Genomic DNA, 19,271 nt, shown 5'->3' with positions numbered 1-19,271 from the left:
GCTGCTTGCCTCGCAGAGGGGGCGGGCCTTTTGTTCCCGGGCGCGACGATTGGTCTTTCCAAATGCCGGAAGCGACGAGGGGAACGGTCGAAAGCCGGGATCCAGCGTCCACGGAGCGGGGAGATGAGGAATCGGCGGCGCTGGGCCTCAGCCCGGCAGCCTCGGCCCCTGGTCCGAGTTCCCCCGCCCGCGCGGCTTGAGGAGACCAGGCGGCGCGCGCTGGTGCGGGCGGACCGCGGCCGTCGCGCCCCTGCCCTGTGGTTAAGTGGAGGCGCGCGCGGTGCTCCGCGTGCGGCGGGTGCGGGCAGCGCGGGAAGCAAGGACCGCGCCCGCCTCGCAGGGCCACCGGGAGGACTGCGCGAGGAGTGTGCGCGGCCCTTGGCCGGGGCTCTGCACGTAGGAAACTGGAAGCGGTGGTCCCTCCGCAGCGGCTGCCTTCCACGCTCCGATTTCCCCGCTCCCGGCCAGTAACTTCCCTGGGTGAGCAGGGCGCCGTGGGCTGTCGAGCACCCTCGGGATGATGACCCAGGGTCCCGGTGGACACCTCATTGTAAGGATTCCCTGGGAACACTGATAAAATTGGGACTCCGGACCCCACGCCCACTTGCGTAAATCTAGATGGAGGGAAGGAGGAATTAGGATTTTCTATGTTGGTCTCTGATAATACTCATCCTTGGAAAATTTTCAAAATCACTGACCTTAGCCAATCCAATACTCTCTAGAGGGAATTTGCCTTGGAAATAGTCTGACAAGGTAAAAGCAAAGAATTTTAACAGAAACAGAACTTGTAAGTAAACACTACAGTAGAGAAAAGAAATGCAGAGTAAAGTGAAAGAAGCCATTTAGTGCATTTATTCAGAGAGGTTTATTGCCATGGGCCACTGTATCAAGCCCTGGAAAGTCGACGGGAACAGAGCAGGTGGAGTCTCTACCAGCTGGGATTTAGCGTCAGGCGAGGAAAACGTGTTTATCAAACAGCCACACAATATGCACTTTGAGAAAGATGTACAAGGAGTTATGAAAGAATATTGAGTGAAAACCAGGTCTAGTCTGGGGGAGTGGCTTGCAAAAGATTTCCATAAGGTGTTACACTCGAACTGCTGCTGTCAGAAGTCTGAGGAAGAGGTGAGTAGATGGGAGAATATTCTAGGTCTGCTGTCCAATAGGGTAGCTTCTAGCCACATAGGACTGTTAAGTACTGGAGATGTGAGTCCAAACTGACATGTACTGTGAATATAAAATACACACCAGATTTCAGACTTAGCATGAAGAACAAAAGAATGTAAAATATCTCAAAAAAATGTTTTTATCACACATGGGAGTGATAGTACTTTGGATAATGGCATGAAATAAAATATAGCTTTGAAACTAATTTTATCCTTTTTTTTTTTCCCTAATCATTGCTACCAGGAAATTTTGTTTTTATTACTAAGAAATGTTACTTTGTATAAGCAGGCTCCACACCCAACATGGGCCTCGAACTCTCCACCCGGAGATCAAGAGTTGGATGCTCTACCAACTGAGCCAGCCAGGCACCCCAACTGCTAGGAAATTTTATTTTTTTTTTCAACGTTTATTTATTTTTGGGGGGACAGAGAGAGACAGAGCATGAACGGGGGAGGGGCAGAGAGAGAGGGAGACACAGAATCGGAAACAGGCTCCAGGCTCGGAGCCATCAGCCCAGAGCCCGACGCGGGGCTCGAACCCACGGACCGCGAGATCGTGACCTGGCTGAAGTCGGACGCCTAACCGACTGCGCCACCCAGGCGCCCCCCAACTGCTAGGAAATTTTAAATGCCATCCTGGCTGCATTCAGTTTCGTGGGCAAAGGAGCAAGCTAACTGGTGCCCTTAAGTTGGAGAGGGTTGCGGCGGCCCAAGGGGCCATATTCACGTATTTAAGGCTTTTAAGTGCCCGCTGTGTTTTCAGCACTGTTGTAAGACCTCCGTGAAATACAGGGCAATGGGGGCAGAGGAGGCATGCTGTTTAATATAAGTTAGTAGGTGAAGAACTCAGATAAGATCATCTTTGAGGAGGACCCCGGGGGTGAAGCAAGGCGTGATTTGGAGAAAATCACCCCAGATGGGGCAGGAAGGAGCCCCACAAGCACAGAGTAAAGCCCAGGCAAACAAGATGAGGAAGATGTCTGAGCAAGGGTCCCACTCGGAGTTGGGAAATCACCCTAAGCCACTGCAGGGTCGCAGGACCACGAGCCGTGGCCTGACCTACTGTTGAAGGATCACTCGAGACGACGAGAGCACAGAGAAGGTGGGGCGAGGCAGCAGTGCCATTGTGCCCGCGAGTCTGGGATGTGTTTTGAAGACAGTTGGCAGGACTTGTGGGTTGTAAGAGAGAGGGGTCTGGGCTGAAGTCAGCACCGGATGGCAGGGCTCCGGGGGGATAGAGCTTTGGGCTGAAAAACTGGGAGTTTACTTTTATACAGTTAAGTGCAAGATGCTTGGGTCTCCATGTGGGTGATGGGTTGGGGGGGGGCAACCACAGAAAGCAGAGAGGTAGCTAGGCACAGGCACACAAATGATTTTTTTTTTTTAAGTTTATTTTTGAGAGAGACAGGGAGACACAGGAACAGAAGCAGGCTCCAGGTCCCAGCTGTCAGCGCAGAGCCCGATTTGGGGCTCAAACTCACAAACCCAGAGATCGTGACCTGAGCCAAAGTCGGATGCTTAACTGACTGAGCCCCCCAGGTGCCCTGGCACACGAATGATTTTTTTAGCCTGCAAGCAGCACCTGCCAGTGAAGGGCTTTAATCAGGAAGCACAGGGACAGAGTCCTGTTCTAAAACACCGCTTTTGAAACAGTGTGAAAGTTGAGACCATGATGAGAGGCCAGGTGGGAAGCTGTTGCAATAGTTCCAGAGAAAAGAGAAACAGGAAGGGGGGTGGCGAAGCGGTGAGGACGGCAGAGTAGGAGAGCAGGGGCCAGGTGGAGATAGCATGGCTGAGGCTGGGGGGCTTGACGGGGCTACCAAAGAGCCAGCATTGCCACACCTTCCATTTTTTCCATGGAAACCAGAAACCAAATTTTTATAGGACAGTTCAGTAAAAACAATTTACCAAACATGTGGGCCAAACAAAACAAATTAGATCTACAAATTCCTCCTCTGGATCCCCACAGGCTAGTTCTCCGCAGGGTAGTATCCTCCCCACAGGCTTTCCTGGCAAGCCTGTTTGCTTTAATGCAGTTACCTGGACCCACCGGGAGATTCAGGTTCAAGAAACCAAGATCCTGCCCAAAGCATTTATGTTGCAGTATGTCTCTGTTCCCCAGGAGCCAAAAGAAGAAATTATTGATTAAACATAAGCCAAATGTGGCTTTGGAAAAATCCAGTGCCCTGGTGATGCTTGACGCCCTCCCAGAGAAGAAATAATGTGACCTTTTACTCCTAAGCCAAGCTGCTGGAAGTGACTCTCCACCCTCCGCAGGACACCACCTGCCCCCCCCCCCCCCCGCCCGCCATGTGGACCCGGAGAGTGATGGTGCACGGGTGAGGCTCTTCTCACCCTTGCAAAACTGCCGGAGGCTGCTGCTGAAAGGGAGGTGGCCCAGCCACCTTGTTTTCTGTCTGCTTCCTCTTCTACACAAGTGGCAGAAGTGGCCAGAGCAGGCCCGCATTCTGACCCCTTCCCTTCTGCCTGTTACCCCAAAGCCAAGCCAGCCCCGCCTCAGCCCTGTGGTCAACCCCAGCTCTCCAGCATTCTTCACATTAGAATTTGGAACCACAACGAATTATCACATGCTTTGCTTCCACCGTAGCTCGTGACGCACGGCCCTCCCAAACCTCAGAGGAAGTACTAACTGCTGTGTGCGGCAAGAGTCAGATGTTCCTGGGACCCCTGGCCCCAGGACCACCGAGGCCACCCCGTCATTTTTAAAACTTTGGACCCAGGATCTTTTCTGTAGCCTACCGGTTTTTATGTCACTTTAAAATCGATATGAAGTATTCTTCTCTTCAATTTCTCACAAATCCAACTAGAAAGGTTGAGAGTAAAAATAAGTCTTCCTAAGACTTCTTTTCCTAGTGAGGGTGTCATAATATTGCATAATGTGTTTTATGTAATGAACGTCAGCTTGCAGAAAGCACGGAGCTTACTCAGCTGGGAGATGAATTGTGTACTCATTCAACAAATGCGTGGGTGCCTGCCGTGTGCTGGACAGCATTACAGCAGAGGCAGAACACAAATCTCTCAAACACTTTCATGGCCCAGACGGGGATTGAAAGACGGTCTTGTGGCTCTGCAGCTGGCATAGAACATTCTAGAAGCTTGGGTGGGTGGCCATGGTCAGGAAGTGATGTGACACCCATCTGCAGCCCCTCTCTCGGGTTTGTGAAGGAGCCATGGAGGCTTTGTCCTATGCAATCCCTGGAAACCAGCCCCTGCGGTACAGCTGAGCCCTACTGGTAAGTGTCCGGAATGGTCCATTCACATCCTTTCGCTAATGCTGAATTCAGGGATGATTTAATAACAAATTCCCCAAACTGTCCCTGGGTACTTCAAGATATCTTTAGCTGAAGAGGAACTCACAAAAGATAATCTTGAATCTAATCTGAGTCCCCTTTTTATTTTTTTAGTAATCTCTACACCCAACGTGGAGCTCGAACTCATGACCCTGAGATCAAGAATTACATGCTCTTCTGACTGAGCCAGCCAGGCACCCTCAAGTTCCCTCTTTAAGCGCATAAAATTCACGTATCTTTGATAAATAACAACCCTAATGACATTGGAATTGCCATGATTGAGACCAGGGGTTCACCAACTGTGGTTCAGGGACCCCTGGAGGCCGCCCAAGATCTTTCTGGGGGTCAGCAAAAGTCTGGCAGTTTGGAGGGCATGGCTGCAGGCTGTCAGCAAAGGCAGCTATTCTCAAGAAGGCAATCCAGAGCCCCGGGGTCTGGAAGATTGAGTTGAATGTCACCAGACTGGAAGGTGTACCAGTTAAGGGAAGGAGGGAGAGAGGAGTGGTCCCACTGAGTCTGGGGAGAGGGTGAAAGGCTGTGTGCCAAGATAGAGAAGCACCAGGCCTCAGCAGTTTGGAGCTAGCAGATGGCCGCTGGAGCTGTCCTGCAGGTCACGTATGTACCAGCCTGCTGGTGAGAAGCAGAAACCTTTGGAGATGAGCTTGCTGGCGGGGACGTCCAGGCCCAGGCGGCAGAAGCCCGGAGGATGTCAGTCACTCAGCACTTTCCTGGAGCAGGCAGCCTGGGAATGCTCACCCCTCCCTGCTTCAGCAGCCTGCTCAGAGACGGAGACTGCGCTTTATGGGTACACGTATCTTTCAAAACAATTATACGGCACTGGGGACAGCAGAGATGCTCAGTATTAAAGGAGTTAGTCAATGTTGTCCCCGAAACCCAGCTTTACTTTGCAACTTTAAAAAGTATTCAGAAAATAAAAGGACAGAAATGCTACCAGAAAAGAAAAAAAGAAATGCTACAGGGCTGCTGCTGTGTTTCAGTGTTGAATACTGTGTCCCCTTCCAGTGACCCTGTGGGTGGCACCCACACTGTCCAGCAAGGCTGGCTTCTTGGCACCTGCTAACCGCAGAGCTCCCAGGCAAATGTTTGAGTCCCTCCCTTCTGCCTGGAGACAGGTTACGCCCATAGTCTATGGGCTCTGGGTCACTTTGTTTATTCTGCTCAAGAAACTGTAACCTTGGGGCACCTGGGGGGCTTGGTTAAGCATCCGGCTCTTGGCTTTGGCTCAGGTCATGATCTCAGAGGTTGTGGGTTAGAGCCCCACATTGTGCTCTGTGCTGACAGCATAGAGCCTGCTTGGGATTTTCTCTCTTCCTCTCTCTCTTTGCCCCTACCCTGCTCACTCACTCTCTCTCAAAATAGATAAATAAACTTAAAAAGGATATTTAAAAAATAATAATAATAGTAAAAATAATAGAGTCCCTGTCTCTGTGAAGTCGGCCCTGGCCACCCCATCTCACACTTTGTCTCTGCAATCACTTACAATCTCACGGACCGTGTGCTTTGCTGACATGGCTGACTTTTGTTTCTCACTAGAACAGAAGCTCAGTGAGGACAAACATCTGTCCACTGCTGTGTCCCTAGCGCCTAGGTCGTGGCCACAGAGTAAGTACCTGTTAAGGAAAATTTCATTTTATCCCACAAAAATCTATTTTTTTCTCCAGGTTCTTTCATTTTCTGCGACTGCTTTGAGGGCCTCTCACCAATCCCCCAAAAGTCACCACCTGCCCCTTTCACCCTCCCTCCCCTTCCCCATCTTTCCTTTAGAACCAGTAACAGCTCTGGGGAAGGGGGGGGGGGGGGCTCTTTCCCCTACCCCTCTGTATCTCTCCTCCTTTCTTTTGGCCTGGTTTTGTCCCTTCCCTTTTTGTTCTGCTCTACAGAACACGCGGGAATGAGCCAGCAGTCTCTGAGAACCGGGCGTTAGAAGGTCTCAGTGAACAAAGGCAAGGGTTTTCCTTAGCGGGAGGCACACAAGGGAGGGACGTCTGGGAACACTGGCCTGTCGCTGTGTCTCTCCCTGTTACACTGCGGCTGTCCGAGTTCAGTGTGCCTCACGGCAACTTCTATGGAAGTAGGTCCACCGTTGATTTGCTGCAAAGCCATGATGGCCATAGACCTCTAGGATCTAGAAAGCTGGTGAACACTCGGTGCCTTAATGGAAGGGCACAGAGACCTAGGACCATCCTTGTTCAGGGGAAGAGCATGCTCTGTCCAACCCCGCGAAAAGGAGTCACCCGGCTGCCCGCTGCTGACTGTGGGTCAGGGAGCAGAGACACGGCGGACCTGGTCACTGGCTACATCCTAGACCAGCAAGCAGAGGACCCTGTTGGCTACAGGGCACATTCAACTGCAAGCGGTCTGGGGGACCGTGTACAAAAAGTGAATGCCTTCTTCCTTCAAATGCCTTCTCATTCCCCGAAACAAGTGACCCCTGGGGCCAGGGAGATAGCAAGCTAGTGACTGCCAGGAATAGCTATAAACCAGACATCCAGACGTGGCCCCTCTCTGCTGGTAGCTGAACCCAGATGAGACTTCTGAGCCCACACTGGGGGGTTATGGAGGGAGGGACCCCGGGCCTCTGGCCAGTGACGACTCCCCAGTAGCTAGTGAACCTGGACAGGCAAACCCCAACTTGGACCAACAACACCCCAAAAACCCAACATAAACTTGCATCTAAAGAAACGGGGCGGCTCGTGATGAGGAGATGAGGCGGGGGGTCCCACCCGCAGTGACTGGATCTGGGGGCGCAAACCAGGTTGCTCCACGCCTCACCTGCAGCCTTTGCTCCTTTACACGTGGGCCTCCTTCTCTCCAACCACGGTTGGCTTTCTCCACAGAGTGGGAAAGGGGGGAGCGGCCTGCTCAGTCCATCCTCTCCATGACCCCAAAGGCAGTCCCTTCATCTTCAAACAGGAGCTCTAAGGAAGGACGCCATTGGCTGACTTTGCATTCCTGAACCAATCGTCTCTTGGATTAATGCAGCCCTAGGAAGGGCTGGGGTCGCGTGACCAGGGGATCAGGATCGGAGGGATGGATGTTGCTGAACAGACGTGAACAACAGACACCTTCTGTAATCATCACTGTGGTCAGCGGGCTCTCAGGAGACCCTCGATGACGCCCACCCCCTGGAATTCACACCCTGGGGCCGTCCCTGTCACACGCTCCACGTGGTGAAGAGCTCAGGTCTCCTGCCAACAGCCAGGTGAGGGCACCCCCTGGAGAGCCACCCTCCAGCACCAGGAAAGCTTCACCTGGACCGCACCCTTGGGTAAGAGCCAAAACTACTTTCTCAACCACACCCGGACGCCCAATCCTCAGAAAACCGTGTGACACAATGAACATTGTTCTAACTTGCCAAGTGTCAGGCTGATTTGTTCCATAGCAACGGACGGCCGATCAAAGCAACACAGCAAGCTAAGTTAATAGATTCAGTAAGTGCTGTCCAGAGCTATGAGGGGTAGCAGTCCGCAGAGAGGGCGTGGACCCTGCCCCTTCCAGGTGTCCCCCAAGACACTGGTCCAGAATCTCACACCCAGCAGTCTAGTGAAACACGGAGCATACGTGGCTCTTTAGTCACACGCAAATTTCTATACAGGTTGTTTGCGAGTAGAAATGGACTTTTTATCCCTTTAAGAACAAAATCTGTGATTACAAAATCTCATACATATGGTGACTAAAACCCAGCTAACAAGCGATATGAGAAGAAATCACTTCCTAAGAAAGATCTTTAGTTCAGAAACAAAACCTCCCAAAATTCAAAGAAATGAACGAGTTTATTCAAATGCTCCACAAGGAAGTATATCTTATAGAAGACGTCCTAATATTGGCCAAATACCTCGTGGTAGAACAGGTCACTCAGAGCTCTGTGACTCAGCCTTGGCAGCAGGAGCTCAGCAGAGTGACTCTGGGAGCAGTGCTTGCACCGTGCAACCGTCCCAGGGCCTCAGAGGCCAGGGCAAGTGTGGAAGCACCTGTTCTAAGAAAAGAGAAACAGCTTACTTTACTTGCTGCCAAGCTGCCCAATTTAGGAAGAAGCAAATAATTGCTCTGATAGGAGAAAGGAAGCCTAGATATTAAAACCAAAAGATCAATTTCTGTCTTGACTGCTAACACGTCATTCCTGTTTTACAGACAAGGAGGACAGATGGGGAGCAGCTTGCCTGAAGCAGGAACTTGAGAGCCCAGGACCCCCACCAGCCAAGGAACAGCTGCAGGGGTGGGAGCAGCAGAGGTCCTCTCTGCTCCCTCCTTCCACACCCCCCACCAAGGGTCGCCTGGCTCACAAACACACCTGGTGTCGGAGTGGCAATGCAGGAATCTAGGACATGGGACTGCAACCCGTTCACCGTGAGGTTGCCTCCGCCAGTTAAGGGAGGCCGCGTCCTGATGGACACTGAGTGCACAGAGCCGAGGAAGGACAGTTGAGTAAACAGAGGTTAAGAGGGGGGGCACCTGGGAGCTCAGTCGGTTGAGCATCCGAGTCTCAGGTCATGGTCTCGTGGTTCGTGGGTTTGAGCCCCACGAGCCTGCTTGAGATTTTGTCTCCTTTTCTCTCTCAGCCCCTCCCCTGCTTGCTTTCTCAAAAATAAATGAATAAACATTTTGAATAAATGAATCGATAATCTGTTCTTCCAGAATCTCATTTGCTATGACTTCCCAGGAATAACTCCCAGATACGAATGACTTCCGGCTTCATGAGCTGTTTTCACGTACTTTTATCGTATTTTATCTTTATGACGAGACTGTGGGAAACCCAAGGCTGCTATTAGCCTCACTCTGTAGATAATTATTATCCCCATTTTAATGATGAGAAAATTGAGGCTCTAAGAAGGTAGTAACTTGCTCAACGTCATAGGATGGGGACAGAAGCCAGCGTTGTTTCCACAGAGGTTGGCCCCTTGCCACTACCCAGCATTGCCTCCCACTGACTTGTCAGTCAACAGAGACCACAATAACAATTTCTCTTCAAGCAGTATTAGCGGGATCCTAGCTTATACTCTTCCTAAACACATTCCTAAACACATACACATCCTAAACACATGTTAGAGGCTTTGGGTGATGAGGGAACAGGGATGGGAGGGGGGCTTGGTCGCTTCCTGTCAGGGCACATTGCACAGCTTTGATAGGGTGCAAGAAACCACTCTCTCGGAAGTTCGGTTCCGGTCACAGGACTGGTCTGGGCAGAGTGAGGGCAGGACGCAGTGAGCCGGAAGGCAGAAAGTGGGTGGGACAATTTAACCAGCAAAGAAAAAAACAGTGGAGGGAAGGCTGGGGAGGAAGGATTGGCCGTGAAGGACCAGGGTAGGAGGACATAAAAAACAAAAGGAAAGGCAATTAGTTCAGTTGTGTGAGTCACAGGCAGCCCTGGGCCGAGGGGCTGCTCCCTCCACAAACCAGCCACGAATAAGAATCTCTACAGAGGCACCAGTTGCTGGGGAGCTGAGCACCCATAATCCAGACACTGAATTTTAAAAATGTCCCCAAAGGTGCCTGGAAGGGCCAATCGGTTAAACGTCTGACTCCTGACTCTTGACTTCAGCTCAGATCAAGATCTCACCCTTCGTGGAATCAAGCCCAGGGTCAGGTTCCAAGCGGACAGCAGGGAGCCTGCTAGGGATTCTCTCCCTCTCTGCCCCTCCTCTGCTCCCATGCATGCGCCAGTGCTCTCTCTCTCAAAATAAATAATCACTTAAAAAGTCCCAAAGTTTTCAGCAGTGAGGGAGGGGAAGGATATACAAATCATGCTACTTTTGTAATACATAAGGAACAATGGTGGGGAGCAGCGCAGCCCCAGAAACCAGTCCGACCAGCTCTGAGGCTCTGCACTATCACTCCTTAGCTGTGACCTTGGATGGGATTTAATGTGTTTGAGTCTGTTGCCTCATCTGTAAAGTAGATATTAAAAGTACTTCAGGGTTGTGAATATTAAGAGCATCCGATAGCGAGCCAGGCACCAGTTAGTACTAAGATTGCCTGAAGGAATTTCTAGAATACAGAAAGAAAAGCACATGGAGAGCCTGGGTGGCTGAGTCTGTTAAGCATCGGACTTCGACTCAGGTCTCTCCGCTGCTGAGTTTGAGCCCCGCATAGGGCTCTGTGCTGACATCCGAGAGCCTGGAGCCTCCTGCTTCAGAGTCTGTGTCTCCCTCTCTCTCTCTCTGCCCCTCCCCCACTCATGCTCGCTCGCGCGCGCTCTCTCTCAAAATTAAACATAAATTTTTTTTTAAGCAAAAAAGAAACACGTTACCATAACCCTACCTCTGTAAGACATCCACCTAGTTTTTGGTTTTTCTACTCAACAAGCGTTTCAGCTCTGAGCAGTCAGCAGCGTCAAAGCTAAGCACTAAAGCGCTGGGCCTCACGCAGGCTGGGAAAGAGGAGGAAAGGTGCAGACAGCGGCGGCCAGGGGCCGGGTCTGCCTGGGCCAGCGACGAACCAAAAGGCCCTCCCTCCTGCCTCGGGCTGGGGACGACTTCCAGAAGTCTTCGTGCCCTCCGCAGAAAATAACTAGTTAAGATGGCTATCTGTCCGAAATTAAACGTCCTCAGGACGAGGCTCCTGCCTGCGCAAGGGCGCCCGGCCACCCTCCCTGCTCTGACCGCGAGCCCCGCGGGCCCCTTTCAACTGCCCGGCGGCGCGCTGCCGCCTCACCCCCGGAGACCCGCGGACGGACCAGGGTCCGGTTCCGGTCCCGGGAGGGGGGGTTCGGGGTCCGAGTCCGGGTCCCGTGGGGTTTGGGGGTCGGGGTCCGAATCCCAGTCCCGGGAGCGGGTTGAGTCCGAGTCCGTGTACCGGTCCCGGGTGACGGTCCAGTCTTTTGGGCGCGTCTCCCTCCTTGCTCCGCCCGGGAAAAGGACGGCCGCCCCAGCAGCGGCGCCCCTGGCCGGCGTGGCTGCAGAGTCACGACACTCTTCCTCCAGGGCTCTATGCGCGGTGCCCCGCACAGGCTGCCACCTAACAAACCGCTAGGTTACGCCAGTCCGGTCGGGGTTGCGGCGGGGCGCCGGGGGCACCGAGCCTTGGCAGCCCCCACCGCGCAGGCGCTCCCGGGTAGCCCGACTGCGCAGGCGCCGCTTCCGCGCCAACATGGCGGCCGTGTTGCTGCTGCTGCGTGCCCTCCGTCGGGGCCCGACTGCGGGGCCCGGGCGACTGCGGGGCTCCTGCTCGGGCTGGAGCCCAGGCCTCACCACCGAAGGCGGGAGGAGGTGCCAGCACTTCGTCTACAGGCCTCCGATCCGACTCGCGGGCGCCGGAGGCCAAGCCAAGCAGGTAACCGCCGACCCCAGGCTGGGACCCTGCCCCCTTCCTGAATCTGGGCCGGGCCTCTCCCGCCCCGCCTCCGCCCCGGCTGGGTCCCTCCCCCTTCCCCTGATCCCCCTCCCCAGCCCCGGCCAGGCCCCTCCTCCTCCCCTCCCCCATAGGCCTCCCCCGCTCTCCCCGCGCCCCTGCCGGCCCCTGAGCCCGAGCGGTGCCTTCCAGTCCAGGGATGCGGGTGGTACGGAAGGGCCGGGGCAGCCTTGGAGAGACTCCGCACAGGCTCCAGCTTGGATGTTTCCAGCTCTTATTTCCTGTATTGATATTTTCTGCCTGTTTGCCTGAATTCCTGGCATCTTAAAATTGAATCCAGGGGCGCCTGGCTGGCTCAGTCGGTGGAGCGTGAGACTCTTGATCTCCAGGTTGAGGTCGAGCCCTACATTGGGTGTAGACATTACTTAAAAATCTTTTTTTTTTTAATTTTTAAAAAATATTTATTTTTGAGGAAGAGAGAGAGACAGACAGACAGTATGAGCGGGGGAGGGGCAGGGAGACAGGGAGGCACAGAATCCGAAGCAGGCTCCAGGCTCCGAGCTGTCAGCACAGAGCCCGATGATGGACTCGAACTCACAGGCCACGAGATCATGACCTGAGCCGAAGTCGGATGTTCAACGGACTGAGACACCCAGGAGCCCCACATTTATCTATTTTTTTTTTAAAGATTTTATTTTTAGGGGTGCCTGAGTGACTCGGTCGGTTAAGCGTCTGACTTTGGCTCAGGTCATGATCTCGTAGTTCATGAGTTTGAGCCCCCCAGGTCGGGCTCTGTGCTGACAGCTTGGAGCCTGGAGCCTCCTCCCCCACCCATGCTCTGTCTCTCTCTCTCTCTCTCTGTCAAAAATAAACATTAAAAAAATGTTTAAAAAAATAGATAAATAAATTGAATCTACTAAAAGTTTCACTGATTTTAGCGGAGAACAATTTCACAATTGGCTCATTTGGATCTGATCTCCTGAGGATTAGTTCCAAATAGTACTTGGCGTTCGGTTCGAAGTGGGCTGAGGTTTTGTGAGCCAAACACCACGTGATATTTGACTTTTGTCTTGTAGCTTAACGTGTTAGGAACTCAAATTCACGGAGCATTCTCTGGCCAAGACTGTTCTAGGCTCTGCTCAGGTTAACTCTTCATCCAGAAAACAAAGACCCTAAGTCCTGGTGCCTTTATGGCTGATTTTTTTTTTACCCAGTCTTAGGAGCTCAGCCTTGACATCCTAGGTCATAATTTATTGTTGTTATTATATTTTATCATAACTGAGGACCAGTTTGAATTATAATTCTCTTCTTTTCTAGCTTACTGGCTGTCCTTCCTTAACCTGAGGGCAACTGTAGACGTATTACCTTTTTTTCCTGCCTTTTAGTTCCGTTGAAAAGGAAGTTCGTGCTTTGTCATCATCAGTCTGAACCTGTGCTCATTTTATGAAAATAACTGATGTAGTCAGGTCACACAGTGTGAAATCTCAGCAGGTTACCTCGCCAGTGGCTGTAATAGTAGTAAAACTAAAGTAACCTGGTTTAAGCAAACTGTTTGGGTCTGACTTTGAAGAATGACAGTTTTTGTTTTGTTTTGTTTGCTGTATCTTTCACACTGATGTTAGTCATTTGTTGGGTCCAGTCCACGTTGCGTGGCTACCTCTTCTATGCCTGCTGCGTCTCGCCGAACCAAGAATGTTAGTTTTAGTTAAATGGGACAATAACTCGATAGACTAGGAATTTGCCTCTTGTTGCTAACGGGAGGTTACATGTTATGTGCTTGTTACCAGAAAGCGTTGAGCAAGGTGTTACTTTTCTTGATAGCAGCGGGACAGGGATGAACTGAGGGAGACATCAAAAGCAGATGAAGAAACTGCCAACAAGGAGAAAAAGTTAAGTTGGATCATTGACCTTAACATAACACGTATTCAAGTGGGAAAATGCTCGCCCTGAGAGCAGAGCTTTGGAAAGACAGGCCAGTGAGCTGCTGCAGAGCCAGAAACGCTCTGCGTGGAACTGCTGTCTGCAGATGTCAGGGTCAAGGGCCCTGGGCTCTCACAGCTGCCGTGTGTGTGTGTGTGTCTGTGTGTGTCTGTGTCTCTCTGCGTGCTTTTCCAGACTGTGATCCTTGGGTACACAGTGGTAGCCAGCGCTCCCTGCCTGCCCCTCAGTATTTCTTGCGCTCACTCACATCACGCTTGACATTTTGATGTTACATTAAAACTCTGAAATGATGCTCAGGCCATTCATGTTTCATGGCAACGTAAGCACAATAAATGAGCGTTGGAGTTGTCCAGAAGGGTCTGGCGCAAGGAATCAGTCACACTGCGGGGGTGTGTGCAATGGGTGACCGTCCTCTGTGTTTTCCTTTCCAGAACTTGCAGTCGTGCCTGCTGACCCCTACCTGTGACAGGTTCCGGGGACTGTTGCTGAAACAGCATCTCATCCAGGATCCAGTCAGACTCTGGAAACTCTTAGGTGTGTATCTTCTGAAATAGAGAATTGATAGGCAAATCCTGTGACATTTGTAAATAAGTTAGGATATCGTGGCTAGTCTGACACCGGCAGAGAAACAAAATCACTGAGATGACTTTTGGCTTTTTTTTTAATTGAAAAATTTTTTTTATTTACTTTTTATTTGTTTTTATTTTTTACGTTTTTAACGTTGATTTATTTTTTAAAAAGTTTTTTTTAATGTTTATTTATTTTTGAGACAGAGACAGAGGGAGACAGAGCACGAGTGGGGGAGGGGCAGAGAGAGAGGGAGACACAGAATCGGAAGCAGGCTCCAGGCTCGGAGCTGTCAGCACAGGGCCCGACGCGGGGCTCGAACTCATGAACTGCAAGATCATGACCTGAGCTGAAGTCAGATGCTTAACTGACTGAGCCACCCAGACACCCCGTTTGGCTTCTAATTATTATTGTTGTTGTTGTTGTTTTACTCACTTGCTTATTTTGAGAGAGAGGCGGGTAGAAGGGGCAGAGAGAGAGAAGGGGAGAGAGAAACAAGCAGGTTCTGAGCCATCTGCACAGAGCCCAACTTGGGGCTTGACCTCCCCACCCTGAGATCATGACCTGAGCCCAAATCGAGAGTTGGTTGCTTAACTGACTGACCCACCCAGGCGCCCCCTGGCTTCTATTTATTGTGAGCCCCTAGATGTTCTAAAGAGCAGTTTACAAAAGAGAAGATTGGCTAAGGCCTAATTGCTTCCTTGAGTGGACTTTTTTAAAATTCTGGTGCATAGCAATGATTGGGCTGCTTAAAAGGATTTTCGTGTTCTCTAGCAGCTGCAAGAACAGTTAGTAAGGCTCTTCAAAGTGTATGTTTTATATAAAGAAGGTAACTAAAAACAGCCCACAAATAACTTATTCTTAAAATAGTTTGCTTGTTTAATGAGATACTGTGACATCTTCAAGCGAGATCTTAGGTCAGAGGCCTTAGGATCTTCAGGATTGACACCTGGGACTTTACTCCCCGCTCCATCCAGTTGGAAAGGGCAAAAGTGAAACCTCCCAACTCCTAAAATACATGAAATGGCTTGGTTCCCCCGTGTGCTTGGGGAGGGCCACTTGGCAGCAGCTGTTTCCGCATTTAAAGCTACACACGTCCCCAGGGACACACGCCTCGCCCTCCAGACAGCCTGACCCTCTTCAGAGGGCCATCAGGGTAGTCTTACTTGCGGTTCTGTGAGCGTTGTGAAGAAAGATCCAGCTCAGTCATGGCTGTGAGACTCTCTTTCCCCTCCTTTTAAACAGGAGTGGAATTAGACGGCGGACAAGGCCGAGGCTCTGGTGTGATGAGTGTTGTGTCCCAGTGGTGGCTGCTGGGAGGCTGCTGCACACGCCACGGCCAGTGTGGCTCGTGTGCTCAGGTTCATTAAAGTGGCTGTGTGTGTGTGGAAGAGGCCATCCTCCAGCAGACTTCCGACGTTTCCTCAGTTTACATGCACGACTAAGTTTTCTTCCCTGGCTTGCTAACTGCAGTGATGAGACATTCCATAAGTTGAAGTAGCTTATTATTCCGTAAGTAGCAGCTGCCATACTAAAAATGAGGACCCAACAGCGCTCAATCTCAGCATGTAGGTTTCGGATGGCTTCTGTTTGGGTTTGGTTATTGGAGAACATACTCTTCTCCCGAGTGCTCCCCCGTAGTGGCAGACCTTGCTAAACGCTGTCCCTGTTCCTTACAGGTGGCACTTACTATTTTAACACGTCCAGGATGAAGCAGAAGACTAAGGACAATGGTAAATCCAAGGCGAGGACCCCTGAAGATGACGAAGGTACATCTATGTGACGTTCATAAATAATGGCTGCCTCGGTTGTCTTCACATGTGTGTTCTGCTCTCCGCGGCAGGAAGTCGGTCTCAGAAGTAGAGAACGCCCAGGCACCTCTGTCTCTCTTACCCTGAGCACACCTACCCCCAACCTTTGATGTGATCACTGGGTCTTCTCTTCTCCTGTAGACACAGGCTTCCATCCACACCTGTGTCCCTCGTCATGTCCAGAATGTCCGAAGGCAGGCAGGATTACTGTCCTCTGCATAGAAATGGTGACTCTCAGGTCTGCCCTGAACTCAGGAGTTCCAGGGTGGGGAGGAAGGCACCAGGACACCTTGGTGAACCCACCCCCCACACCCCTGCTGAAGTGTGGCCTTGAGAAGCAGTCTCCCCGCCAGAGGAGAGGTTGGGACAGCGTATGGCCTCAAGGAGGGGGCAGAACACATAACAACACTCCCGTGTGAGTGACCTCTTTGCCTGTTAGCCCTGCCCCAGCCCCAGTTCACAACGACCTCACGTGTAAACCTTGAGTCTCACCTCCTATGGAATTAGGACTCTGATCGGGCGAAGGGGCCAGGGAAATTAAAAGGTCAGTTTGAATTGACCTCTAAGGTAGAAGCTGGCTGCTTAGAGGTAATGACAGTGGAAACCACTAACCCATAAGAATGACTGGAGTGTACCCAGCACTGCACTACATGATTTCTACATCTTCACAATTAATTCTCTCCTAATTCCCCGTTATCGTTCCCTTTTTATCCCTGAGGACATCGGGTGTCTGTCCTGTGCGGAGTCTGGGGAGGGACACACAGGTAGAGAAGTGGGTGTCTTGTCAAGGACCTTCCTCGTACTTAGATGCTGATTTTGTTTTGCTTGTTTTATTATTATTTTTTAAAGTAGTCTCTATGCCGAATGTGGGGCTCAAACTCACAAACCCCAAGATCGAGAGCCGCAGCTGTCCCGACTAAGCCAGCCGGGGGCCCCCATCTCCAAGCTCGTGAGAGACGGGTCTTAACTCCCGGAAGCCACCCGTGTGGTCATTGGCTGGGTTCCGTGGAGACATTTCTTAGATATTTCTGGTTTCAAGCTCTGCGCTGATCTCACTGCCGCCTTCGCGGGGCATCCACTTTGGCAGTGGCTCGTTTCTTTCACCCAGAGAGCTCCCCGGGAGTTCAGCTCTTCCCCAGCAGGCTTCTGAACTCGAACACACGCGTGTTTCCCACCGTGGGCTGCTACGTTCGCGTGCGTCCTTCACCCCACAGGGACTCCGCGTTGAAAGGTTTTCAGGGGTGGGGGATGAGGGTTTCGCTTGTCAGGAAATCTGCAGGATTTTGAAACACAAATACTGGCGAGGCTGATATTGGCAGCTATTAAAATTTTTTTCTTCCCAAAAATTAACGTGTTGGTCCAGTAATAGGTAGGTAGCTCAGTGGAACAAAATAGAAAATCCAGTAGCAGAACCTGGTTTATGTAAGAATTAGGGTGTAACTAGAGTGGCATTTCGTGCAGTCGCAGGAAGGACGGATTGTGTCAGAAATGGTTTGGAACAGTTGCTTCGTGACTTGGAGAGAGACGAAATCACACGTACCAAAATAAATCCTGGATGGATTAAATCATTAAATCTAAACAGCAAAACCATAAAAGAATTAGGGGGAAATGTGGCAGAATATGGACACGGGAAAGGCCTTCCTAAATTAAGAAAGAGGTGACAAGGAAGCCAGGGTTTCCTGTAGAGAAACGGGTGCGGGCCTTGTGTGCGCCCTCCCGTTCCTCGTGCTCGGTCCCCCTGATAATTGTGGTTTCTGCGGGAGTGGCCGCGGCCCTCAGTCCAGGTGCTGAACCACACGCTTACTGAGCCTGGTCGCCGCCACGGTGCCGTCAGCCAGTGCTGTGGCGCAGGGGACAGCGGGGGCAGAAGTAAATCCCGAGTAGGAGTCTCGCCCACTCCTTCACCGGCGCAGGTGGCAGCCGCACGCGGCTAGAGGGCGTCTGCGTCTCCCCCGCCTTCCTGGAGCGTGTAATACGTGTGAACTTCAGATTGAACGGTAGCGTGCCCTGAGAAAACGGGACGGAGTTCGTGTCTGTTGAGTTTTCATTAGAGGATGATTATTTGTTTAGCCGAGGATTTTTCCTTCTGGGAGAATCCACTGTGGATTTTCCCTGGCTCTGCCGCCTGTGCGGGCCCGGCTGCCTGTAAGCGCCCCCGACCTGCCTGCGTGCAGCAGGCGCAGCCCGGCGTCTGGGCCTCCCACCTGCTGAGGGTCTGCAGCGACAGAGCCGGCCATCGTGGGGGGGACGTCTGTCTTCGCCGGCGGTGGATGCGTGAACGTTCACCTGTGCTAAGACTGCACAAGGCAGTCCCACACGGGAGCGCGCGTCTGAGTGAGGCGGGGGACTGTGTCAGAATCCTCGTTGCCTGCTTTGTACAGTGTCACTGTCGGAAGCAGCCGGGCTGACAAAGGATGGCTTTGCGGTACCACTGGGACTCCATGGGGATCCACAGCTATAGGAAAAAGTTCAGCTAAAAAAAGCAGTTGCTGGAATTTCCGGACAACTTTTGAGTTAGTGCTTCTTGGCCCTGAGACGTGAGAACACCCCGTGAGGTAGGATTCTCGGCCCCATCTGCGTCGGCATCGGTGCCAGGTGATGGCCGGAAAGAGCTGGATCGTCACTGGGATCCCCCTGCACCGCTCGCCTCTGAGCTTGCGTTAGCAGTTGACCTCGGGGCGGGGTGGGGGGGGGGGGCCTGCAGAAAGGGTTTCTGGAGGGAAAACCTGGGACAGCTCTGGTAGCTGTGTCCTTGGGCCTCTGGCTTTAGGTGACTGATTCGGGGCACTCTGAGGTGATGGACACTACCCCCTGGAAAGGAGTTTGCCACCAGAATCTCGCAGGGGGTGTGCCCTGTAGGCCGCTGTCCGGTGGGTGGGTAGTACGGTGGCCGGGAGGCAGCAGTGTCCCCTGGGTGCCTGGGGACGCGGGCAGCAGGAGCTGGCCTGTCGGCTCCCTACACGCCTGTCATCGGTGTCAGGAGCCAAAGGAGACGCGCGAGCCAAGGGGACGGGAGCACCTGAGTGCTGTGCTCACAAGTGCAGACTCATGCGGCGCCCCGGCCATGAGGGGCCGAGGAGGAAGAGGGTCTTCCGGGGACAGGAGACGTCTTTTTGTATCTGGAGCGTTTAAATGCCATTTCCTGTTCAGAATCTCAGGATCAGATT

General features: G+C 52.1%; 1 protein-coding gene and 2 long non-coding RNA genes across 7 annotated transcripts in view; all 3 read left to right on the top strand.

Annotated features, from left to right (window-relative positions):
• Nucleotides 1–414: 414 nt before the first annotated feature.
• On the top strand, nucleotides 415–7,298 carry LOC113604404 (uncharacterized). 3 transcript variants are annotated; one of them, XR_003426328.2, is made up of 4 exons: nucleotides 415–550; nucleotides 4,592–5,282; nucleotides 6,032–6,100; nucleotides 6,379–7,298. It is a non-coding gene; the product is annotated as an uncharacterized LOC113604404 (long non-coding RNA). The 3 variants fall into 3 exon arrangements; XR_003426327.2 differs by lacking the exon at nucleotides 4,592–5,282; XR_008293882.1 differs by having other exon boundaries at nucleotides 4,592–6,100.
• Nucleotides 7,299–7,326: 28 nt separating this feature from the next.
• LOC128313322 (uncharacterized) lies at nucleotides 7,327–9,120 on the top strand. The gene is made up of 2 exons (XR_008293883.1): nucleotides 7,327–7,766; nucleotides 8,630–9,120. It is a non-coding gene; the product is annotated as an uncharacterized LOC128313322 (long non-coding RNA).
• Nucleotides 9,121–11,553: 2,433 nt separating this feature from the next.
• SPG7 (SPG7 matrix AAA peptidase subunit, paraplegin) overlaps nucleotides 11,554–19,271 on the top strand; it is a 32,269-nt gene continuing 24,551 nt past the window's right edge. For 2 of the 3 annotated variants that reach the window (XM_027076448.2, XM_053211276.1), the window contains exons 1-3: nucleotides 11,555–11,767; nucleotides 14,158–14,260; nucleotides 15,973–16,062. In XM_027076448.2, coding sequence (XP_026932249.1) covers nucleotides 11,585–11,767; nucleotides 14,158–14,260; nucleotides 15,973–16,062 — 376 coding nt within the window. In that variant the 5' untranslated portion in view covers nucleotides 11,555–11,584. Of the gene's footprint in view, nucleotides 11,768–14,157; nucleotides 14,261–15,972; nucleotides 16,063–19,271 lie in introns of all 3 variants that reach the window. The other variant, XM_027076449.2, reaches the window with a different exon arrangement.

Source organism: Acinonyx jubatus, chromosome E2 (assembly GCF_027475565.1).
Source record: "Acinonyx jubatus isolate Ajub_Pintada_27869175 chromosome E2, VMU_Ajub_asm_v1.0, whole genome shotgun sequence".
Lineage (NCBI taxonomy): Eukaryota > Metazoa > Chordata > Mammalia > Carnivora > Felidae > Acinonyx > Acinonyx jubatus.
The sequence above is the reverse complement of the archived record's forward strand: the minus strand, read 5'-3'. Positions and strand labels throughout refer to the sequence as shown.